The sequence below is a fragment of the Mesoplodon densirostris genome, chromosome 12 (genome assembly GCF_025265405.1).
Source record: "Mesoplodon densirostris isolate mMesDen1 chromosome 12, mMesDen1 primary haplotype, whole genome shotgun sequence".
In the NCBI taxonomy this organism is placed as follows: domain Eukaryota; kingdom Metazoa; phylum Chordata; class Mammalia; order Artiodactyla; family Ziphiidae; genus Mesoplodon; species Mesoplodon densirostris.
In genome coordinates, this window is record NC_082672.1 from 48861885 (window position 1) to 48888137 (window position 26253).

Consider the following 26253-nt stretch of genomic DNA (forward strand, 5'->3'; position numbering starts at 1 on the left):
CATAAGGTTACAAAAAATGCAGTCTCAGTGTTAGAGATCTGAGAGTCAAATATCTATAAATCATTTGCCAATGTTAACCATTTTTAAATATGAGGCAGGAAAAATTAACTACAATTCTAGGTTTAAGAAATGGATTTTTGCCAAAATGGCTCTTATAAGCAAATATCTTCAATTTTTGCCTTACAGTTGGTAGCCTTACAGTTGGTAGCATGATTGAACCAGTTTGTTTAATGTCAACAAAGAAAACCTGAAACTTAATAGTTTAGTAAATGGGGAATATATTATCTCATTTTACAGAGAAAAAGGTTGTGTACTAGATTAGAACAAACCTCCATCTTCATGATCTTTTTTTTTAAAATAATAGCTTTCATTGGGATATAATTCACATATTGTAAAACTCACCTTCTAACATGTACAGTTCAGTGGTTTTTAGCATTTCAAGTATTTATGCAACCATTTCCACTATCTAATTCCAGGACTTTTTTTTTTTTCCCCCAGGACATTTTTATCACCCTAAAAAGAAACCCAATACCCATTTGTAGTCACTTCCCATTTTTCCTTCCTCTCAGCCTCTGGCAACCTCTAATCTATTTTCTCTTTTGCTGATTTACCTATTTTCATCATTTCATATAAACAGAATTATATAACCTTTTGTTTCTGTATTCTTTCACTTAGCATAATGTTTTCAAGATTCATTCATGTTGAGGTATATATCAGTATTGCATTCCTTTTTACTATTGAATAATGTTGCACCATATGGATATATACCATATTTCATTTTTCTATCTTTCAGTTGATGGATATTTGGGTTGTTTCCACTTTTTTGGTCATTGGGGTAATGCAGCTGTGATTATTCATGTATAGGTTTTCATGTGGACATATGTTTTCACTTCTCTTGGATACATAACTAGGAATGGAATTAATGGGTCCTCTGGTAACTCTGTGTTTAACATTTTGAGGAACTGCCAAACTTTTTTTCCCCAAAGCAACTGCACCATTGTACAATTCGACCAGCAGTGTATGAGGGCTCCAATTTCTTCACATCCTTGTCAACACTTGTTATTATCTGTCTTTGATTTTAGCAACCCTAGTGCATATGATGGTGATATTTCAGTGGTGGTCTTCAAGGTTTTTAAGTAATGTTATTAATCACTTTTAAAGCTCTCTTGTGTTTTGCAACTACAGGTTTTGTTTGACTGTCCTGTGAGCTAAATACAGCTTAAGAGAGGGATAAGGTGTTCACATTATCATTTTTAAGGCACTTCCTTAGCATTAATTCATATATTTATTATATATTTTATATTTAGTTTGATCACTTGTGATTATATTTGGTTTAGTGCTCCTCAACCTTGCTTGTGCAGTAAGAGATTGAGCAGCTTGTTAACATGCAAATTCCTGGGCCCTACCTCAGAAATTCTAATTCAGTAGGTGTGAGATGGTGTCTGGGAATTTTCTTTTTAAGGACACAAAATCATTTGTAATGCAGGTGGTCCAAAGATTACACTTTAATGGAAGAACTACATCAATACATAAATCTTTGTACCAGCTGTATCCTTTCAGCATGTGCCAGCATCTGTGGTTCTTGTTTTATATATAATTGATCTGAATTATTGAATTATTTAGAAAATTTAAGTTGTTTGTTGGTGATGCTTCACTTGTTTTATAGTGGACAGTAGTCCTGATGAGGCTCTGGTACATCTTCTTGCTGGTTTGGAAAATGACGGATATCAGGGGGGAAGAAATAGGATGCCATCATCATGTCGTTCCTTTGGAAACAGTAAAAATCCTCAAAATAGTGATGATGAAGAAAATGAACCACAGATTGAAAAAGAAGAAATGGAACTTAGTTTAGTAATGTCTCAGAGATGGGACAGCAATATTGAAGAACATTGTGCCAAAAAGAGGTAACTTTTTAGTTATTTCAGTTGCTTTAATAACTTCCTTTGGTCATTGTCATTGTTCTTTAATCAGAAATTATTTCTTACTATTACTCATAATAAAAAATACCTAATAAACTAAATTGACTTCTTTGAAATCTATTTTAAATAGTGTGTAAACTTTATATTCCAAGCAAAATAAAATTTCGGTACATTTAAAAAGATTAAACCTAACTTTATTTTTTTCTATTATTAACAAGATATAATTGATATACACAACAGTATGAATTTTCAATGTACAGCATAATGGTTTGATTTGCATATATTATGAAATAATTACTACAACAGGTTTAGTTAACATCCATCATCTCATATAATTACGATAAAAAGAAATGGGGGAAATTTTTGTCTCCTTGCAATGAGAACTTTCATATATATCATACATACAGCATATATATCCATACGTACATATGTATCATACAGCAGTGGTAACTGTAGTCACCGTGTTGTACATTATATCCCTAGTACTTATTTGTCTTATAACAAAGTTTGTGTCTTTTCATTACCTTGCTCCAATTTGTGCTCTCCTCATAAACCTAACTTAGAAATCATCTGTCTATATACACAGTAGTAATATGTGGGTCATAAATGGGGCAAAATAGAAATGCCTCCTTATCTCAGAACTTGAGGAAAAAAGAATGCCTTTTGAGAGTTAGACTCTTATGGGTCAGAGCAACAAATATAGAGTCAGCGTGAAGACAAGGAATCACTTCTAGGTCTGATTAGATCGAAGGAGTTAAATTTTTTTTTTTTTTTTTTTTGCGGTACGCGGGCCTCTCACTGCTGTGGCCTCTCCCGTTGCGGAGCACAGGCTCCAGACGCGCAGGCTCAGCGGCCATGGCTCACGGGCCTAGCCACTCTGTGGCATGTGGGATCTTCCTGGACCGGGGCACGAACCCGTGTCCCCTGCATTGTCAGGCAGACTCTCAACCACTGCGCCACCGGGGAAGCCCCAAGGAGTTAAATATTAATGAATGAATGAATGTCAACCACTGCGCCACCGGGGAAGCCCCAAGGGGTTAAATATTAATGAATGAATGAATGTCAGAAGCAGTAACTGATATTCTGTTCCATTTCTCAAAGAAAATGAGTAAGATGGCAGTGTGGTTTTCTTTTTGTCCTTTTTTTTGTTTCCTTCTTTTTATATTTTAACCTTTTTTTTAAAGTATAGTTAATTTACAATGTTGTGTTAGTTTCAGGTGTATAGCAGAGTGATTCAGTTTTTTATATATATATGCTTTTTCAGATTCTTTTCCATTATAGATTATTATAAGATATTGAATATAGTTCCCTGTGCTGTACAGTAGGCCCTTATTGTTTATCTATTTTACATAAAGTAGTACATATATGTTAATCCCAAATTCCTAATTTATCTCCCCTCCCCCCCACTGTCCCCTTCGGTAACCATAAGTTTGTTTTCTATGTCTGTGAGTCTTTCTGTTTTGTAAATAAATTCATTTGTATCATATTTTTTAAAATACTTATTTATTTATTTTGGCTGTGCTGGGTGTTAGTTGCAGCACGCAGGATCTTCATTGTGGCATGCAGGATCTTTAGTTGCAGCATGCGGGGTCTTAGTTGTGGCATGCAGAGTTCTTAGTTATGGCATGCAGGATCTAGCTCCCTGACCAGGGATCAAACCTGGGCCCCCTGCCTTTGGAGTGCGGCGTCTTACCCACTGGACCACCAGGGAAGTCCCCATTTGTATCATATTTTAGATTCCACATATAAGTGATATATGATATTTGTCTTTCTCTGTCTGACTTAGTCCATCCATGCTGCTGCAGAAGGCATTATTTCATTCTTTTTTATGGCTGAGTAATATTCATATATATGTATACACGTGTGTGTGTATATATATATCCCACATCTTCTTTCTCCATTCATCTGTCGATTGACACTTAGGTGGCTTCAGTGTCTTGGCTATTCTGAATAGTGCTGCTGTGAACATTGGGGTGCATGTATCTTTTTGAAGTAGAGTTTTTTCCAGATATATGTCCAGGAGTGGGATTGCAGAATCATATGGTAGCTCTATTTTTAGTATTTTAAACCACCTCCATACTGTTCTCCATAGTGACTGCACCAATCTACATTCCCACCAACAGTGTAGGAGGGTTCCTTTTTCTCCACACCCTCTTCAGCATTTGTTATTCACAGACTTTTTTTTTTTTCTTTTGCGGTACGTGGGCCTCTCAGTGTTGCGGCCTCTCCTGTTGCAGAGCATAGGCTCCGGACGCGCAGGCTCAGCGGCCATGGCTCACGGGCCCAGCCGCTCTGCGGCATGTGGGATCCTCCTGGACCAGGGCACAAACCCGTGTCCTCTGCATCGGCAGGCGGACCCTCAACCACTGCGCCACCAGGGAAACCCTGCAGACTTTTTAATGATGGAAGTTCTGACTGCTGTGAAGTGATACCTCATTGTAGTTTCGATTTGGATTTCTCTAGCAATTAGTGATATTGAGCATCTTTTCATGTGCCTGTTGGCCATCTGTATGTCTTCTTTGGAGAAATGTCTGTTGAGGTCTTCTGCTGATTGTTTGATTGGATTGTTTGGTTTTTTAAATTTCTTTTAAAATGTTTATTCCTTTTATTTTATTTTAAATTTATTTATTTATGGCTGTGTTGGGTCCTCGTTGCTGCGCATGGGCTTCCTCTAGTTGCGGTGAGTGAGGGCTACTGTTTGTTTTGGTGCATAGGCTTCTCATTGTGGTGGCTTTTCTTGTTGCAGAGCATGGGCTCTAGATGCGCAGTCTTCAGTAGTTGTAGCTCACGGGCTCTAGAATGCAGGCTCAGTAGTTGTGGTGTGGGCTTAGTTGCTCCATGGCATGTGGGATGTTCTTGAACCAGGGCTTGAACCTGTGTCCCCTGCATTGGCCGGCAGATTCTTAACCCCCTGCACCACCAGGGAAGCCCTGTTTTTTGGGGTTGTTTTTTTTTTTTATATTAAGCTGCGTGAGCTGTTTGTATATTTTGGAAATTAGCCCTTTTTGGTCACATCATTTGCAGATATTTTCTCCCATTCCGTAGGTGGTCTTTTCATTTTGTTTGTGGTTTCCTTTGCTGTGCAAAAGCTTTTAAGTTTAGTTAGGTCCCATTTGTTTATTTTTGTTTTTATTTCCATTACTCTAGGAGATGGATCCAAAAAATTTTGCTGCAATTTATGTCAAAGACTGTGCTGTCTGTGTTTTCCTCTAGGAGTTTTATAGTATCCAGTCTCACATTCAGGTCTTTGATCCATTTTGAGTTTATTTTTGTAAATGGTGTAGAGAATGTTCTAATTTCATTCTTTTGCATGTAGCTGTCCAGTTTTCCCAGCACCACTTGTTGAAGAGACTGTCTTTTTCTCTGTTGTATATTCTTTTTTTTTTTTTGCGGTACGCGGGCCTCTCACTGTTGTGGCCTCTCCCATTGCGGAGCACAGTCTCTGGACGCGCAGGCTCAGCGGCCATGGCTCATGGGCCCAGCTGCTCCGCAGCATGTGGGATCTTCCCGGACCGGGGCACGAACCCGTGTCCCCTGCATCGGCAGGCAGACTCTCAACCACTGTGCCACCAGGGAAGCCCTCTGTTGTATATTCTTGCCTCCTATGTTGTAGATTAATTGACCTTAAGTGCATGAGTTTATTTCTGGACTTTCTGTCCAGTTCTGTTGATCTGTGTGTGTGTTTTTGTGCCAGTACCATACTGTTTTGATGACTATAGTTTTGCAGTATACTCTGAAGTCAGGGAGCCTGATTCCTCCAGCTCTGTTCTTCCTTCTCAAGATTGTTTGGCTATTTGGGGTCCTTTGTGTTTCCATACAAATTTAAAAATTTTTTGTTCCAGTTCTGTGAAAAATGTTATTGGTAATTTGGTAGGGATTGTATTAAATCTGTAGATTGCTTTGGGTAGTATGGTCATTTTTAACAACATTGGTTCTGTCAATCCAAGAACACAGTGTATTTTTCCAGCTGTTTGTGTCATCTTCAATTTCTTTCATCAGCGTCATATTTTTTGGAGTACAGGTCTTTTGCCTCCTTAGGTAGGTTTATTCCTAGGTACTTTATTCTTTTTGCTGTGCTGGTAAATGGGGTTGTTTCTTTAATTTCTTTTTCTGATCTTTTTTTTAATATATAAATTTATTTATTTATTTTTGGGTCTTCGTTGCTGTGAGTGGGCTTTCTCTAGTTGTGGCAAGCAGAGTCTACTCTTTGTTGCAGTGCGCAGGCTTCTCATTGCGGTGGCTTCTCTTGTTGTGCAGCACAGACTCTAGGCATGTGGGCTTCAGTAGTTGTGGCTCACAGGCTCCAGAGCACAGGCTTAGTAGTTGTGGTGCATGAGCTTAGTTGCTCTGCAGCATGTGGGATCTTCCCAGACCAGGGATCAAACCCGTGTCTCTTGCATTGGCAGGCAGATTCTTAACCACTGCACCACCAGGGAATTCCTCTCTTTCTGATCTTTCATTGTAAGCATATAGAAATGCAACAGATTTCTGGTATTTTGTATCCTGCAACTTTACCAAATTCATAGTTGAGCTCTAGTAGTTTTTTGGTGGCGTCTTTTGGATTTTCTATGTATAGCATCGTGTCATCTGCAAACAGTGACAGTTTTACTTCTTTTCCAATTTGAATCCCTTTTTTTCTTTTTCTTCTCTGATTGCTGTGCTGGGACTTCCAAAACTATGTTGAATAAAAGTGGCAAGAGTGAGTATCCTTGTCTTCTTCCTGATCTTAGAGGAAATGCTTTCAGCTTTTAACCATTTAGTATGATGTTAGGTGTGGGTTTGTTATATATGGCCTTTATTTTGTTGAGGTGTATTCCCTATATGCCAACTTTCTGGAGAGTTTTTATCATAAATGGATGTTGAATTTTATCAAAAGCTTTTTCTGCATCTATTGAGATGATCATATGATTTTTATTCTTCAGTTGGTTAGTGTGGTGTATTACATTGATTGATTTGCGTAAATTGAAAAATCCTTGCATCCCTGGGGTAAATCCCACTTGATCATGGTGTATGGTATTTAATGTATTGTTGGAGTCAGCTTGCAAGTATTTTATTGAGGATTTTTGCACCTATGTTCATCAGTAATATTGGCCTGTAATTTTCTTTCTTTCTTTTTTTTTTTCTTTTTGCGGTACGCGGGCCTCCCGTTGCGGAGCACAGGCTCCAGACACGCAGGCCCAGCGGCCATGGCTCATGGGCCTAGCCGCTCTGTGGCACGTAGGATCTTCCCAGACCGGGGCACGAACCCGTGTCCCCTGCATCGGCAGGTGGACTCTCAACCACTGCGCCACCAGGGAAGCCCTGTAGTTTTCTTTTTATGTGATATCTTTGTCTGGTTTTTGTATCGGGGATGGTGGCCTCATAGAACGAGTGTGAAAGCATTCCTTCCTCTGCAGTTTTTTGGAGTAGTTTCAGAAGGGTGGGTGTTAACTCTTCTCTAAATATTAGGTAGAATTCACCAGTGAAGCCATCTGGTCCTGGACTTTTGTTTCTTGGGAGTTTTAAAATTACTGACTCAATTTCAATACTGGTAATTGGTCTGCTCATATTTTCTGTTTCCATTTCTTTTTTTTTAAAATATTTATTTATTTATTTAGCTGCGTCAAGTCTTAGTTGCTGCATGCGGGATCTAGTTCCCTGACCAGGGATTGAACCTGGGCTCCCTGCGTTGGGAGTGTGGAGTCCCAGCCACTGGACCACCAGGGAAGTCTTTCCATTTCTTTTAAGTTGTCCATTTTATTGGCATGTAGTTTCTTGTAGTAGTCTCTTATGATCCTTTGTATTTCTGTGGTGTCAGTTGTACCTTCTCCTTTTTCATTTGTGATTTTATTGATTTGGGCCCTCTCCCTTTTTCTCTTGATGAATCTGGCTGAAGGTTTATCGATTTTGTTTATCTTCTCAAATAACCAGCTTCTTAGTTTCATTGATCTTTTCTATTGTTTTTTTAGTTTCTATTTCCTTTATTTCTGCTCTGATCCTTATGATTTCTTTCCCTCTACTAACTTTGGGTTTTGTTTGTTCTTCTTTCTCTAGTTAATTTAGGTGGAAGATTTGGTTGTTTATTTGAGATTTTTCTTGTTTCCTGGGGCAAGCTTGTATCGTTATCCTTATAAACTTCTATCTCAGAACTGCTTTTGCTGCATCCCATAAGTTTTGGATCGTAGTATTGGCATTTGACTCTAGATATTTTTAGATTTCCTCTTTGACTTATTCAGTGATTCATTAGTTGTTTAGTAGCATATTTTTTTGCCTCTGTATGTTTGTGGTTTTTGCAGTTTTTTTCTTGTAGTTGATTTCTAGCCACATAGTGTTGTGGTTGGGAAAGATGCTGGATATGATTTCAGTTTTCTCAGATTTACTGAGGCTTGCTTTGTGGTCCATTATGTGATATATCCTTGAAAATGTTCTATGTGCACTTGAGAAGAATGTATATTCTGTTGCTTTTGGATGGAGTGCCCTATGTATATCAATTAAGTCCATCTGGTCTAATATGTCATTTAAGGCCTGTGTTTCCTTACTGGTTTTCTGTCTGGATGATCTGTCCATTGATGAAAGTGGGGTGTTAAAGTCCCCCACTATTATATCTGTTCCTGTCAATTTCTCCTTTTATGCCTGTTAACATTTGCTTTATATTTTGAGGTGCTCCTATGTTGGGTGCATATATATTGGTAATTGTTGTATCTTCTTGGATTGATCCTTTGATCATTATGTAGTGTCCTTCTTTGTCTCTTATAACATCTTTATTTTAAAGTCTATTTTGTCTGATACAAGTATTGTGACTCTGGCTTTCCTTTGATTTCCGTTTGTGTGGAATATCTTTTTCCATACCCTCACTTTCAGTCTGTATGTGTCTCTGGATCTGAAGTGAGTCTCTTGTAGGCATCATATATACAGGTCCTGTTTTTGTATCCATTCAGCCAGTCTGTGTCTTTGGTTAGAGCATTTAGTCTGCTTTCATTTAAGTTATTCATTGATATATATGTTCTGATTGCCATTTTGTTAATTGTTTTGGATTTGTTTTTGTAGGCCTTTTTTTCTCCTTTCTTTTGTTCTCTTGTGATTTGATGACTCTCTTTAGTGTTACGTTTGGATTCCTTTTTCTTTTTTGTGTGTATATTATAGTTTTTTTGTTTTGTAGTTACCATGAGGTTTTTGTATAGCAGTCTGTATACATACATGCTTATTTTGAGTTGCTGATCTCTTAATTTCAAATGCATTTTAGATACACTCTGTATTTGTACTCTCCTCCTGTCATGATTACTATTTTTGATATTATATTTTACATATAATTGTTTCATGTATACCTTAACTGCTTATTGTGGATACAGATAATTTTACTACTTTTGTCTTTTAACCTCCCTACTAGCTTTGAGTGTGGATGATTTCCTACCTTTATTGTATGTTTACCTTTACCAGTGAGCTTTTCCATTTTGTCATTTTCTTTTTTCTAGTTGTGGCCTTTTCTGCCTAGAGAAGTTCCTTTAGCATTTGTTGTAAAGTTGGTTTGGTGGTGCTGAATTCTTCTGGCTTTTGCTTGTCTATAAAGCTTTTGATTTCTCCATCAAATCAAGGAACTTTGCTGGGTAGAGTATTCTTGGGTGTAGGTTTTTCTCTTTCATCACTTTTAAGTATATTGTGCCACCTCCTTCTGGCCTGCAGAGTTCCTGCTGAAAAATCAGCTGATAGCCTTATGGGAGTACCCTTGTATATTATTTGTTGCTTTTCCCTTGTTGTTTTTAATATTCTCTCTTTATCTTTAATTTTTGTCAGTTTGATTACTGTGTGTCTCAGTGTGTTCCTCCTTGGGTTAATCCTGTTCTCTTCAAAATTCTCTCATGCTCTTGCTCTCTGTCTTCTCCTTCTGGACCCCTATAATGCAAAAATTAGCGCTCTTGATGTTGTCCTAGAGGTCTCTTAAACTGTCCTCATGTCTTTTTTTTTTCTTTTTTCTGTTCAGCAGCAGTGATTTCCAGTACTTTGTCTTCCAGTTCAGTGATCCATTTTTCTTCCTCATTTAGTCCACTGTTGATTCCTTCTTGTGTTTTTTCTTTTCAGTTATTATATTCTTCAATTGTTTGATTGCTCTTTATATTTTCTAATTCTTTTTTAAAAACTTCTAATTTCTCATTATCTGCATCCATTCTTCTCCTGAGTTCTTTGATCATCTTTACGATCATTACTCTGAACTCTTCCTCAGGTGGATTGCCTACCTCCACGTCACTTAGTTCTTCTTCTGGGGTTTTATCTTTTTCCTTCATGTGAAACATATTCCTCTGTCTTCTCATTTTGTCTAAATTGCTATTTGTATTTTTATGTATGTGGTAGGTTAGTTACGTTTCTCGACTTTGGAGAAGTGGCCCATTGTAGGAGATGTTGTATGCATCCCAGCAGTGCACTCCCCTCTCATCACGCAAGGGCCCAGGTCCAGGTGGTCCCAGGGTAGTGTCTAGTCTGCATTTGCGGACTTGGTCTTGCTTGAAGTTTTCTTGCTTCTGGTGTCTGCCTCCCGGTGTGTGAGGCTGGTCTGGAGGCTTGTACAGGCTTCCTGTTGGGAGGGACCAGTGCCTGCCCACTGGTGGTTGGAGCTGGATCTTGACCCTCTGGTGGGCAGGGCTGTGTTTAGTGGCTTATCTAGAGGTGGCTGTGGGCTCAGGAAGTCCTTATGCAGCCTGTCTGCTGATGGATGGGGCTATGTCCCCACCCAGTTTGTTGTTCAGCCTGAGGCATCCCAGCACTGGAACCGAAAGGCTATTGGGTGGGCCTAGGTCTTGGTGCCAAGATGTCAACCTCCAGAAGAGTTCACACAGATGAATGCTCCCCGATATGTCTGCCACCAGTGCCTGCGTCCCAGGGTGAGCCACAGCTACCCCCTGCTTCCCCAGGAGACCCTCCCAGACAAGCAGGTAGGTCTGGCCCAGGCTCCTATCAAATTACTATTTTTGCTCTTGGTCCCAGTGTGTGTGAGATTTTGTGTGCATTGTTTAAGACTGAAGTCTCTGTTTCCCCCAATCCTGCAGCAATCAAGCCCTGCTGGCCTTCAAAACCAATCCAATGCCAGACCTCGAGGCTGGGGGAGCTGACATGGGGCTCAGACCTCTCTAATATAATTATTCTCCAGTTTGTGGGTCCCCCACCCAAGGGGTGTGGGATTTGATTATACTGCAAGTCTGCCCCTCATATGCAACTCACTGTGGTTCCTTCTTTATGTCTTTAGTTGTAGAAGATCTTCTCTGGTGGGTTCCTGTCTTTTTCATCAATGATTGTTCTGCAGTTAGTTGTGATTTTGATATGCTCGTGAGAGGAGGTGAGCTTAGTATTCTTCTACTCTGCCATCTTGGCCACTGTCCTTGGCAGTGTGTTTTTCTAAATCAGTTTCTTGTGAGCTTGATTGGTTTGAGTCTGCCCCTGAGCTGTATGCTCTGTGTGTGGAAAAAAATTGGGCCTCTGAACTTAAAACACTGAGTGTGCCTCTACTTCCAACTTCTGTAGGCAGTACTAAAACTTCTAAAGTCTGTTTTCAAAAGGTGAATGAGATTAACCTATATATCATATTTACACACATATGTATTACATATATACATATATAGTATTATAAGTATATATGTGATGTAGCTCTAGTTTCTCAACATAACCTGATATAAATTTTCTGATACCATCTCCTGTTATCTGAGTTTATATCAGAACCCTCTCTTCTATATTTTCACAGTATGCTCCTACAAAGAATTCCATTTTTATTCTGTGAGTAGGAAATTCCAAACCTGTGAAATATTATTTCATACTTCCTTCCTAGTTTCACATACTGGGTTCCCTTTGCTGTCACAGTGTTAAATCGGTCAAAGACTCAGCTTCTTGACCTTTGAAGACCTAATTTTACATGAGCCAGACAGAATCAGTGTTCTATTTCCTGATAGATTTGACCCTCAACAGTGTCATAAAAATTCCTTTTGCTGATATTTCCTAATCTGTTAAAAAAAAGGGGGGGGTGAAAGACATACAGTTTCTTATAGCTATTCTATAAATTTTTTTGTCAGTTTTTTTCTGTATAAACTTTATAAATCTTTTTATGAAATATCCTGTTCAGAAATGCCTCAACCACATCAACATCTTCTGGAGCATAAGCAATCCTAAATGATAATAGACAGTGGTATAAAATGGCTTTGTTCTTGTGTCTGGTTCTTATTTCTGTAATAACACCACGTTGCCTTCAACTTCTGGAAGTTTATAACTTCAGTGTCATATTTAATTTGCTCTCCTTTACACCTTTGTTTGTTGTTAAGCCTATCTAGTTTAAGCCTTCATTATTATTTATCTGGAATAGTATGAAATCACTTTTTAACTGGTCTGCTTGCTTCTAGTTCTGCTCCCCTATAATAGGGGTGATACTTATGATTATTAAATAAACACTTTGTGGGCACTTAGAGAAGCAGAGAATATCAAGACCCTTCATGAGTTCAAGTCGTGCTCTACTGCCTTTATATCCATTTTAAATATGGTTACTTAGAGAAATGTAATAATCATATTGAGTCTTAATTTCAGCCAGATATTTAACAAAGTTTTACATAGCATCCTTGTGGATAAGGAGTATACATGGTAATAGTGACTGATTAGGTGGGTTCACAGAGAACTTGCATGATTTTGCATTCAAAAACCACTTAAATGCTGCTCTGTGCCAAGTTTCATGCTAGATTGAATTCAGATTGTCAGAAACATTGGAGATTGGTAATTCATTGAATGACAAAATATAGATTCGAAAATATCTTGAAACTAAAAAGATGATGCCTAATAAAGTGTAAAGTCATAGGTTTTATGTTCAATCAGTCAGCTTCACAAATATAGACTAGATAGACCTATGATTCATTCTGGGCTTAACAGTTTCTGTGGGAAGGTCATAAATTTTACTTTATTAAGAACACAATAAATCTGTAGTGTTGTATGATTGCCAAAATAATGAATTTAATTATTGTCTACCAGCTGTACCTGAGGTAACATTTATTATTCTGACAGATTTTGGATTTTATTAGTAAAATAATTATAGTATTTATTGATGTATTTAAATCTTGTTGTAATAAATAGGATTGCTTCTTTTATATTTTCGCTAAATTTGTTGACTGTTTGATATTTTTATTTGATCATGTGGCATTTTATGATGCATTTTTCTTATTTCCATTTGTTTTTCTTTTTGTTGTTCTTTCATTGTTTTGTTTTGATATTGTCCATTTGATTTTTTACCTTCAACCTATTGTTAGCATTTCTTTACAGTTTCTTAGATTATACTTGGTTTAGCTATTTATACTTTCATGCCCATTTTAAGTAGATACACATTCAAATATGTAATATTCTTATAAAATCACCATCTCCTTGTTTCCAGTGGTGCCAGCATGTTTAAAATAATAGGCCTGGTTTATCCCATGATTAATTAATGCTTGTGTGTTCATTGACTGGACCAATTCTGTGAAAACCACCCCCAGGTTAACCTTGGAAAAACAACCCTGAACATTTTATAAATGTATATTAAAGAGAGATTGAATAATAGAAGGATATTGTCTAGAAGAGGAGTCATTTAGTTCTATTGATACTTGTATATTGAATATTATATTCTGCCTGAGTACCATATTTTAAGAATACTGAAAAAGGAAAGGGAAAGAAGAGAAAGAAAACTAGAAGGATTTGTTAACACTGTCACTTTCAAAGAACGGTAGAAAGAATAGATAATGTTTGGTCTAATTAAAGAGGAATTATGGGACAAATGATAATCCCTTCAAATATTTTAAAGGTTATCATGGGGAACATGGCATAGACCTGCTACCTATGGCTACATAGGACAAAGGCAGGAATGAAAGATTTTTGTGTAATATAGGAAGAAAATTACTAACAATTAGAGCCATTAATAACAGAAAAGATTACCCTGTGAGACAGCAAGCCCTTTATACTGAGAATATAAAAGTGGAGATTGTAGGGTCTGTTAAAAATAAGATTTTTGCATTGGGTAGAAAGCTAGACTAGATGACCTCTAATAACTCTTTCATCTCTTAAGAGTGATTTTAGGACAAATTGTGATTTGGGGAAGGCTTAATGGAAAAACTGTTCCATGTATAATAAAGCAATATTTTCAAATTTTCAAGACAAGTGAAAGAAAAAAATAGGTATGGATAGAAAGTAAGGTTGCCCATCCAGATAGAAGGGAAAGTATCAAGCTAGGATCTAGTGAAAAATTTAAATCAATATGAGATGAAACTTAAGGAGAGTATCCATCTGGGTTTCACAGTCCATCTGCATTGCTCAGCAACCCTACTTTATAGCCACTGCTGGGATTGACTCAACACCTGTACTGCTTCCTATCCTGTCTCTGATCCCTTTTATTTTCTCTTTCAGCCCTGACCTGAATACCCCTTTGCCTATATTTTTGTTTAATTTTTCCAATTAATGTAGTGATTGTGTATTTATAGACTTCTTAAAATATGCTAAGATGCCACCTTTTTAGAAATTACCGGGTTCTCACCCAAGCTGTTATGTGTATATCTAATGATAAGCTGAGGGGGAAAATATAAGAAAGAACATAATTAGATATGATAATCCAGGATATTGTGGAGCTATGAATACAGGAATGATGGTGTCTTCTAGCTCACATGAAATGGATTATAAAGTCTATTTACAATAACTTTTGGTAGGGCATGATACCAAAGCAAAGTAAATCTGCTTTTCTTTTTTAAGTTATGATTTTCAGATCCTGTTTATTCAGTTTTACTATTATAGGATCAAATTAGGCAAATTGAGTCTGACGTGCTTTTTTCTAATGTTCATACTCACTGGTGAATCTTAATATTCTCTAGATCACTGTGCAGAAATACCCATAGAAGCTCAACAGAAGAAGATGATTCATCTTCAGAAGAAGAAATGGAATGGAGTAATAACAGTTTGCTTCTAGCCAATCTTTCTATACCTCAGTTAGATGGAACTGCGGATGAAAATAGTGGTAAGTAAAGTAGTCTACTGTATTTCATTATTTAGGGGCAGAAAATATATTTGATTTTGAAAAATATAATCACACTCTCTACATAGTTGGCTAAGTAAAACTATGACAATACTGTTAGATTTTGTCCTTCTGCAGGATGATTTCTTTTGAGAGAATGTAGGTATATGATTTTTTCTCATTTCTAAGAGTATAATGTTTATTAATCACTGATTTAGAGCTTTATAAACTTTAATCAGTTTATCGTCATAACATTTAAGTAGCATAGGAAACTATAAGAAATATGCTCAGCTTATTTGAAGTGATAATGCAAAGACATGTTATTTTATGGAAAATTTTGAAGGTGACAGTATTTTTCCCCTTATTCTCCCAAAAGGCATGACTATTGATATCATCTATTTCTGATCAAAGAAATATGTGTTTAAAATAATGACTACTAATCAAATGTAACTGACTCTTGATTTTTTAGATTATGGTATTATCCTAATGATAGGAATGACCTTTTTGTTGAGATAACTGTTTTAAACATATAAATTTAATTTCATATAATTTCTTTCATGGTGATAGTATCATGGTATGGGAGAATATTTTAAAAATTAAAAGGGTGGAAGTGAAGTAAATTCTTTTTTCCCTCATTTCAGACAATCCACTGAACAATGAAAATTCTAGAACCCACTCTTCTGTGATTGCAACAAGCAAGCTATCAGTAAAACCTTCCATCTTTCACAAAGATGCTGCTACATTAGAACCCCCATCTTCCGCTAAGATTACCTTTCAGTGTAAACACACAAGTGCCCTTTCTTCCCATGTTTTGAACAAGGAAGATTTAATTGAAGACCTTTCACAGCCAAACAACCTAGAGAAAAGTCTAGATCATTCAGTTGCTTCTTTTACAAATGAAAGCACTTACTCTATGAAATACCCTGGGTCTTTAAGCAGTACTGTCCATTCAGAAAACTCTCATAAAGAGAGTAGTAAGAAAGATGTCCTCCCAGTATCTTCCTGTGAAAGTAGTATTTTTGATTATGAAGAAGATATTCCATCTGTTACAAGACAAGTACCAAGTAGAAAGTATACAAACATTAGAAAAATTGATAAGGATGCCCCTTTTATACATGTGAACCGTCACACTAACGAAAATACATTGGGCAAAAATTCTTTCAACTTTTCTGACTTAAGTCATTCAAAAAGTAAATTATCCTCTGAAGGAAATGAAAAAGGAAACAGCACAGCTCTGAATAGTTTATTCCCTTCATCATTAACTGAAAATTGTGAATTGCTATCATGCTCAGGGGAGAATAGAACTATGGTGCATTCTCTTGATAGCATTGCTGATGAAAGTGGACTAAATAAACTTAAAATTAGATATGAAGAATTTCAAGAACATAAACCAGAAAAACCAAGCTTCAGCCAGCAAGCAGCACATTATATGTTTTTTCCCAGTGTTGTTCTTTCTAATTGTCTTAGTAGGCCACAAAAACTCTCTCCTGTCACATATAAACTACATCCTAGCAATAAACAGTCCCGGTTAAAAATGAATAAAAAGAAGCTTGTAGGTCATCGAGAGAATTCTGCTGGAACTACTGAGACTGGATCCTCAAAAGATAATTGTATACAAAATAATCCTTGTAATAGTAATTCTGAGAAGGATAACTTATTGGCCAGTGATTTAATTAAGGCCAGCCGTGGAGCTTTTGAAAATAAAACATCTACAGACAGTTTCGTAGACTCTCACTTTGGAGAAGGAGCCTTAGAAACTGAGCAGTCCTTTGGATTGTATGGAAATAAATACACACTTAGAGCCAAACGCAAGGTAAATTATGAGAATGAAGATAGTGAGTCAAGTTTTATAACACACAACTCAAAAATTAGCCTACCTCATCCCATGGAAATTGATGAAAGTTTAGATGGAACTCTCAAATCTCGAAAACGCAGAAAAATGTCTAAAAAGCTGCCCCCTGTCATCATAAAGTATATTATCATTAATAGATTTAGAGGGAGGAAAAATATGCTTGTAAAGCTAGGAAAAATAGACTCTAAAGAAAAACAAGTAATTTTAACAGAAGAAAAAATGGAACTGTATAAAAAGCTTGCACCTTTGAAGGATTTTTGGCCAAAAGTTCCTGACTCCCCTGCAACCAAATATCCTATTTATCCACTAACACCAAAGAAAAGTCACAGAAGAAAATCAAAACATAAGTCTGCTAAGAAAAAATCTGGTAAGCAACAAAGGACAAATAGTGAAAATATTAAAAGAACTTTGTCTTTCAGGAAAAAACGGTCACATGCTATTCTTTCTCCTCCCTCACCATCTTATAATGCTGAAACCGAAGACTGTGACTTAAATTATAGTGATGTTATGTCTAAACTAGGTTTTCTTTCTGAGAGAAGCACAAGTCCCATAAACTCTTCTCCACCTCGCTGCTGGTCTCCCACAGATCCAAGAGCTGAAGAAATTATGGCTGCTGCCAATAAAGAAGCAATGCTTTTTAAGGGTCCTAATGCATATAATAGCAAGACTGTTAATTCCTGTATAGGAAAAAATAGTCGAGCAAGAACGCAGGTTAAGAAATCAAAAACAAAGCTTGTTAATCCTTCTGTAGTTACTAAGAAAAGGAACAAACGAAATCAGACAAATAAACTAGTAGATGATGGAAAAAAGAAACCAAGAGCAAAACAGAAACAAAAAGTAAATGAGAAACCTACACCAAGAAAGCACATAACACTAAAAGATGAAAAACTAAAATCTCAAGCTGGTGCTGAAGTTAAGTTTGTGCTGAAACATCAGAATGTGTCTGAGACCTCAGATAGTTCTGGAGGCTCTCAACTACTTTTTAAACAGAAAGATGTGTCACTAATGGGCTCTGCTATAGATCATCCCCTTTCTGCTCCTCTCCCCACTGGAATTCATGCACAACAGAATTTATCTGACTGCTTTTCTTCTTTCCTAGAAAGCAAGAAGCCTGTAGATTTGCAAGCATTCCCCAGTCCACAAGATGATTTGCATTCATCAGTTGTTTGTAGTTCTTTGGGACCTGGAATCTCAAAAATTAATGTTCAACGGTCTCATAATCAAAATGTTATGTTTACTCTAAAAGAATCAACCTTGATTCAAAAAAATATATTTGACCTTTCAAACCATTTGTCTCAGGTAGCACAGAATACACAGATGTCTTCTGGTATCATGTCTCCAAAGATAGAAGAGAATGCAAATGTACAAAAAAACTATTTGTCATCTCTTGGAAAGTTAAATGAATATCATAATTCCATAGAATCAAAGCCAGACCAGACGTATGCCCCTAATTTTTTGCATTGCAAAGACAGTCAGCAGCAGATTGTGTGCATGGCAGAACAGTCAAAGCACAGTGAAATTTGTTCTCCAGGAAATGCAGCTTCAGAGGAAAGTCAGATGCCTAATAATTGTTTTGTAACTTCCTTGAGAAGCCCAATCAAACAAATAACATGGGAGCAAAAACAAAGGGGCTTTATTTTAGATATGTCAAATTTTAAACCTGAAAGGGTAAAGCAAAGGTCATTGTCAGAAGCAATTTCACAAACCAAAGCACTTTCTCAGTGTAGAAATCGAAATGTGTCAACACCTTCAACGTTTGGTGAAGGACAGTCTGGACTGGCAGTTCTAAAAGAATTGTTACAGAAAAGACAGCAGAAAGCACAGAATGCAAATAGTATGCAAGACCCATTATCTAATAAACAGCAACCAAACAAAAATATCTCTCGTTCCCTTGAGCATAACAAATCAATTAAACGAACACGATCAGTAACATCTCCAAGAAAACCTCGAACTCCCAGAAGTACAAAACCTAAAGAAAAAATTCCCAAACTTCTTAAAGTAGACTCTCTAAATTTACCAACCTCTGGCCAGTTGGATAACTCTGTATCAGATGATAGTCCCATCTTTTTTTCAGATCCAGGATTTGAAAGTTGTTATTCACTTGAAGATAGCTTGTCTCCTGAACATAATTATAATTTTGATATTAATACAATAGGTCAAACTGGATTTTGTAGCTTTTATTCTGGAAGTCAGTTTGTCCCAGCAGATCAGAATTTGCCTCAAAAGTTCCTAAGTGATGCAGTTCAGGATCTTTTCCCAGGACAAACTGTAGAAAAAACTGAATTTTTAAGTCATGATAACCAGAAGTGTGATGAAGACAAACATCATGCCTCAGACTCAACCTCATGGATTAGATCTGGTACTCTAAGTCCTGAATTATTTGAGAAATCATCCATAGATAGCAATGAGAATCATCGCCACAATCAATGGAAAAATACCTTTCATCCTCTAACAACTCGGCCTAATTCAATAATGGAGTCTTTCTGTGTCCAGCAGTCAGAGGACTGTCTAAATGAAAAATCTAGATTGAATAGGAGTTCAGTAAGCAAAGAAGTGTTTCTTAGCCTCTCACAGCCAGGCAATTCAGACTGGATTCAAAGTCATACCAGAAAAGAAATGGGACAGTCTCTTGATGCAGTCAATACCTCTTTTACTACAGTACTATCCTCCCCTGATGGTGAACTTGTAGATGCAGGCTCTGAAGATTTGGAATTGTATGTTTCAAGAAACAATGATATGTTGACACCAACTCCTGATAGTTCACCAAGGTCTACCAGCTCTCCCTCACAATCTAAAAATGGCAGTTTCACCCCTCGAACTGCTCACATTCTGAAACCACTTATGTCCCCACCAAGTAGGGAAGAAATTATGGCAACTTTGTTGGATCATGACCTTTCAGAAACTATTTACCAGGAACCATTTTGCAGTAATCCTTCTGATGTACCAGAAAAGCCCAGGTAATCAGAATTATTTTTTCCCCTTGGGTCACTCTGAATAATTATAATGTATGTAACAACATTTGGTACCTGACTACTACTTTTTTGGCTGTGATACTGTGTTTGTAAGTATATCATTGTGAAAACAATTTATAATTATGGACATATTAAGAAAATTTACTAACTAGCTGGATGGTTGCACCTAGAGAAATTTATTTAAGTTGATCAGTGTTGGTCTTGGATCTACTATTATTTTGCACTGCGTCAACATTAAGGATTAGAGGCTCACTATGACATAACGCCAAATTAAGAAGGATGTCATAATACTTAATACATAATGCTTATAAAAGTATTATAATTATCATTTTAAAGATGGTATTTATTTCTAAAATGGTAAACTTTCATAATTTTTAAAACTTCATTTTTTAAGTGTTTGAAAATAAGCATACATATGTTTTAAATACTCTTACAATATATCTCTAAATGAAGATTATTTTAAGTTGTTTCTATTACATACCACTCTCTTTTCATGTTGCCAACATCTTCAATCATATTGTTACTATTGTTAGTTTGTATAGTTATTAAGGGTGCAATATGGATTTTGGTTCCCCTTATCTCTTCTTTCAAGAATCATTTCAGAGAAGTGGTAAACAGAGAGACAGATGCACACACACACACACGGCCAATAGTAAAATCTGAAGGAATCACAGCACTGGCCTATTTGTAAACCAGTAGTTAAGTAGGTATCCTGTCCTGCCTGCTTCATCAAGATAGAACATATCTGATAAGAGCTAAGTTGGGGAACATAGCTTAATCCAGGAAGTTTAAGTGATGGCTTTTGGTCCTGCCCCCGTGTCTTTGATCCCTTTTCCTAATCAGTTGCAGAGAGAGGCAGTTCATTTCAGACATCCAGTCAGAATCAGAGAAGAATGGCTAGGACTACTGAGGCAGACCCTGCTTAGTCTAAATGATGGAAAGAGATATGAAGTGCCAACTAAGGCAAGAGGCCACCAACTAAGGCAAGTGCCAACTAAGGCAAGGTGCACTGACCTTGAGCACCACCATGCTCCTGACCCTAGTGAAAGAGACAGTGAGTGCTGGGCTTTTTACCCGAAGATTGGCAGTAATTTCTGCAGGAGTCCATTTAAGAAAGGGGTGAGAAAAAGTCATCAGAAATACAGAGTAGAAGAAGTTCCCTCCTCTGAGGACTTGAAGTGAAGGGCAGAAAATACCTCCCCCTACCTTACCCCCACACTTCCTAAAACATAGTTTTGCTGTTCTGTTTTGCCCAGTACCCACATGTGGCCTTTTAACATGAATGGAACTCTTTATTTCACTGCCGGAAAATATGAATATATAATCCTTAGACATTAGTTTCCATTATTTTGGAGGCTTTGACTTTACCAGTAGTGATTATGGTATATTTTTTCATTGATCTATATTTTCTTCCTCAGCTTTACACATCTTTTTAATTCCCAGTTAATTTATCATGTGCTAGTCATTTACTCTGTGTTGCTATTAGTTGTTGTCCAACTTTGACACTTGTTCTGCAGCTGAAATAAAAGGATGATAGTCATGATATTTGAAATACAATCTTTTTTTTAAAATTAAAAACTGTATTCACTGTAGAAAATTTAGGAAGTATAAAAGAAGAAATAAAAATTACACCATTTCTCTACCTAGTAACAACCACTATTAATATTTTACTGTGTTTTCTTACTTTTTTAAAGTATAGCTTTTATTTTGTTTTATGAAATGTTCTTACTGTAGTCACAGTATTGCATTGAAATTGATTCACTTACCATTATAATGTAAACATTTTCTAAATTTGAGTCTGTTGAAGCATCATTTTAATGGCTGCATAATATTCTATCATGTGATTATTACTGGACAGAAAGGTTGTTCTCTGTTTTGCTACTATACATAATTATGTGATTAGTATCTTCTTCATAAAGCATTTCTTCTATTTTGGTATTTTTACTTACAGCTCTCGAAGTAGGATTACTGAAAAATTTAAGGCTCTTCATATATATTAATTACAACATGAGCTGTACCAATTAGCGTGCTGCTGACAGTATTCAAGAAAGCTGAACTTACCACACCTCAGCAATTTTTGCTGTTTTTTACTTCTTTATGATCTCTGTATTATTAATATTAGAGTTGGGTATAGTCACATGACATGTGTACTCATTTCCTTCAATAGCAATAATCCTGCTTCTAATTTTTCATAAAGCTGCAAGGTGGGTGTTGGCAAGGTGTTAGATCCTGATTATGGAGTTAAATAGTAGGGGCCAAAATCTTTCCATGTAAAGGGGAAAAGGAAATGTGGTAACTCTGGTGCTGCTCCTTCAGCTTCAGTCAGAAAACAAGAATTCAGTTCATTGAGTTTTATCTAGAGAATGACCAGGTCATTTGGGAAATCATGCCCTATGAGGAGTAACTGAAGAAACTAAGAACTATCTTCATATCTATGAAAGAGATACCATGAAGAAGAAAAAGTAGAGTTATTTTATGTCGCTGCAGAAGGCAGAAATAGAACCAATGGATATGTTAGAGAAGGAGAGAGGTTTAGCTTAATATTTATGATAACTGTTGGAAACTAAACCAGGTTACCTTTTATTTATTTATTTATTTTTTTTTTTTTGCGGTATGCGGGCCTCTCACTGTTGTGGCCTCCCCCGTTGCGGAGCACAGGCTCCGGACGCGCAGGCTCCGGACGCGCAGGCTCAGCGGCCATGGCTCACGGGCCCAGCCGCTCCGCGGCATATGGGATCCTCCCAGACCGGGGCACGAACCCGTATCCCCTGCATCGGCAGGCGGACTCTCAACCACTTGCGCCACCAGGGAGGCCCCAGGTTACCTTTTAATTAGTGATTCCTCACATACACATACATTAGTAGCACTTAAATTATGTGGGCTCTGCCAACTCCTAAGTTCTTATGTTAGTATTAAACCTTGTCATGTAAAGGGAAGAAAGAATTATGGTTGTTTACCTCAACTGTATATAATTTTTTGTAATATTTAAGGGAATTTGATAGGGTACAAAGATTTGTTTGAACTGACTGGCTTTGCTGAACTACTATGTACAGAGAGTAGAGAATGTAGAAAGAGGCTATAGGTAAAATCCAGGGATATAGTCTCAGATGATAAACTCTTCCATTGTTTTTATCCTTATGTGGTGACAGTGGAAAATTATTTAAGATCAGTAGAGGAAAGGAATCTGATGAGTTTGTACCATCTCCTTGAAGAAAAGAAGGCTTCATTGGACACTTCAGACAAAAAAAATACCTTCTTTCCCCAGTATTGATGATACCTTCCAAAGGAAATTAATTTAGTAGTCATATACCTGTGAGGAAAAGCATATTGAGACTAAAGATAGAGTGTACCTGCATAAAATGTGTGTGTTGGAGGGGGTGGGTAGGGTGTGGAAAGGGAAGAAAGAGGTGGGCATTTTTAAGACTCCAAAAGGAACTTTTAAAAATTTCTAGGTTAAGGAGCTAAATATTTTGGTAATTGCTCTTTGAGGCAAAACAGTTGTTCTAAAATATGTTGTTTATAGGGAGATCGGTGGACGGCTTCTCATGGTAGAAACACGACTTCCAAATGATCTGGCTGAGTTTGAGGGAGACTTTTCCTTGGAAGGACTTCGTCTATGGAAAACAGCATTCTCAGCAATGACTCAAAATCCAAGACCTGGGTCACCCCCTCACAATGGCCAACCAATTGTCAATAAAGGGTCAAGTAATAGCCATAAAATGGTTGAAGATAAAAAAATTGTGATTATGCCTTGCAAATGTGCCCCAAGTCGACAACTGGTTCAAGCATGGCTTCAAGCCAAAGAAGAATATGAACGTTCCAAGAAACTGTCTAAAAAGGAGCCAACTGGAGTTGTAAAATCTGATGACAACTTCAGCTCCTCAGTTAATCCAGATGACAAACCTGTAGTGCCTCCAAAAATGGATACAACTGCACACATACTCCCCACTACAGCACATACCAAGGAAGATGTTGATAATTCTCAGATTGCTTTACAAGCACCAACCACAGAATGCAGTCGAACTGCAAGTGAAAGTCAGACGCTGCCACCAGTTGCTTCTGCAGATCATGCTGAGAAAGAAGAGGATGATGATGATGACTATTGTGTTGGTTATAGCTCCCCTGATTCTCCAGTGATTCCCCCTTGGCAAGAAGCAACATCACCAGATTCCAAAACATTAAATGGAGGTGACAGACCCTCATCACTAGTAGAGGACCTACATTCTCTGACTATTGAGAACTTCTTAAAGCCTGTAAAAGATGGTATACAGAAAAGCCCCTGCAGTGAGCCTCAGGAACCTCTAGTGATATCCCCAATTAATGTTAGGACAAGAACTGGGATATGTGAATCACTTTGCCTTCATAGTACACCAATCATACAGAGAAAACTTGTGGAAAGGCTTCCTGAGGCAACTGGCCTTAGCCCTTTGTCAACAGGTAAGTTTTACAAGTAACAGAAAGCCTCCATAAAGCTTTTCAAATTTTAGAAATGAAAGCAGCATTAGACTATGTAATGAAAATCAGAGCTTTTTAAAGGAAATTTTAGCTCAGCTAATGAGAGATTATTGTTATTTTATCATGTCTTGGAAAGACATCATCACCTGGAAACTTTTTTATCTTTCTCCTGTGAAATATACTTACATCTACTTCTGTCCTATCTTCTTGCCTTCTCAGTAAAATATAGGAGCCCTCTCAGAAACCTTAGCTTCTTCTCAACTTGATTTTTCCCATTGGCTTTGATATATACCCAAATCTCTCCCACCCTTTGAAATAGAAAAAAAACCCCAAACACCTGCCTTGACCTTACATCTGCCGGCTTCTGCTCTTTTTTCTCTGCTGCTCTCCTTTAAAGCCAAATTTCTTAAAAGATTTTTCCAATTTGACAACTCTATTTCTTTACCTTCTACTCATTTCTTAACCCACTCCAAACTGGATTGTGCCCCCATCATCCCACCAGTATGGCTCTTGTAAAGATTCTTTATAACCTCCAGGTAGCTAAAGCTAATGGATGTTTTTCAGTCTTCCTATCACATGCCCTCTAAGCAGCCATTGTCCTGCCGACCACACCTGCCTTCTTTGAGCTGCTTCTCCCCTTAGCTTTTCCCCTGCTCCTCTGTTTCTTCCTACTTGCTCTCCTTTGAAGCTGATCTCACATTCTCAGTTATTATCTGAATGTTGGAGTTTATTAAGGCTTAGCCTTAAGCTTTCTTTCTCTATGTCCTCTCCCTCAATGACCTAATTCCTGCCTACAGGATTACTATAGATAACACAAATTTAAATTTCCAGTTCAGAACCCTCTTTTAAGCTCCAGAACATTATATCCAGCTGCCTTTGGCATTTCTACTTGAATGCTCAAAGCCACCACAAGGTCAGTATTTTTTAAACTTAATTTGTGATCTCACTGCATTCATTCACCACCAACCACATAGCACACTTTATGCACACACATACATGCCCGCACATTGAAAACCATTGGTCCTCTTTCATTTTTCCTTATTTCAATGAATAGTACCACCATTTCTCTGTCACTGAGTTACCCAGGTCAGAAACAAGGGATTTATTTATAATACCTGATTGCCTCACTGCCCATCCTGTGGTTTCCACACTTCTTTGTTTCCTAAATTATCCAGATCTCTCTACCTCTGTCTCTGCCCCTACCAAGCCCTCATCTCTCACCTGGGCTTCTACCCTAGCTTTCTATTCACCCTTACCAATCTCCAGGTTTTTTTGCTCAGTAATCAGGGAAAATCCACACTCTGTTCCTAGTTAATTCCTACTCTTTCTTATGATTTTAGCTCAAAAAAACCTTCCTAATCTCCCTGGCTAAAAATTCCCAATTATATTCCCCTTTGTTGTACTCACCCCAGTTATAATTTTATTTTTCTGTGTGTATTGATAATTGATGAATGTCTGATTTTCTCTCTAGACCCCACAAGGGTAGATACTGTCTTTTCCTCATCATCATAAATACTAGATAAATCAGTGAATAAATGGATTAAGTGATTCCCTAGGATAATAACTTAGGTATAAAAATCAGTAATTAAAATCTAAATGTTATTATTTAATAATACAAATTTTAAGAGTTAGTATGGGGAACCCAGGTTTGAATTAGTTTCATTTTTAAATTATGAGGTCTTTGGGAGGAATTTATAGGACAATACTCATGAATGGTACCTAAGAGTTTGGAAAAACAACAACAACAACAAGAAAACAAACCCCACAGAAGCAGGCAATTTTGATGTGTGTTAAATATAAAATTTCTTTCTACAGAACCAAAAACCCAGAAATTGAGTCATAAGAAAGGAAGTAACACTGATGCTTTTAGAAGAGTACTCTTAACACAAGCAAAGGTAACTATGCTAAACATATTTAAAGATCAGTGGATAAGATCCATTCTTATTCTTAGATTTCAGTTAGATAATTGATAACTTTGTGTCTCAATTTTTTAATAATTTTATTATATTTTTGCATCATTTTATTTACATATCTTTGAGACAACAAGAAATTGCCTAATTTTTTTAAAGTTTTTTTTTTGTTGTT

General features: G+C 37.0%; 1 protein-coding gene across 3 annotated transcripts in view; it reads left to right on the forward strand.

Moving 5' to 3' along the window:
• REV3L (REV3 like, DNA directed polymerase zeta catalytic subunit) overlaps positions 1–26253 on the forward strand; it is a 192311-nt gene that overhangs the window by 93363 nt on the left and 72695 nt on the right. For all 3 annotated transcript variants that reach the window (XM_060115376.1, XM_060115375.1, XM_060115377.1), the window contains 5 exons: positions 1667–1904; positions 14750–14892; positions 15531–19698; positions 23237–24150; positions 25984–26063. In XM_060115376.1, the coding sequence (XP_059971359.1) occupies positions 1667–1904; positions 14750–14892; positions 15531–19698; positions 23237–24150; positions 25984–26063 (5543 nt within the window). The remainder of the gene's footprint in view (positions 1–1666; positions 1905–14749; positions 14893–15530; positions 19699–23236; positions 24151–25983; positions 26064–26253) is intronic.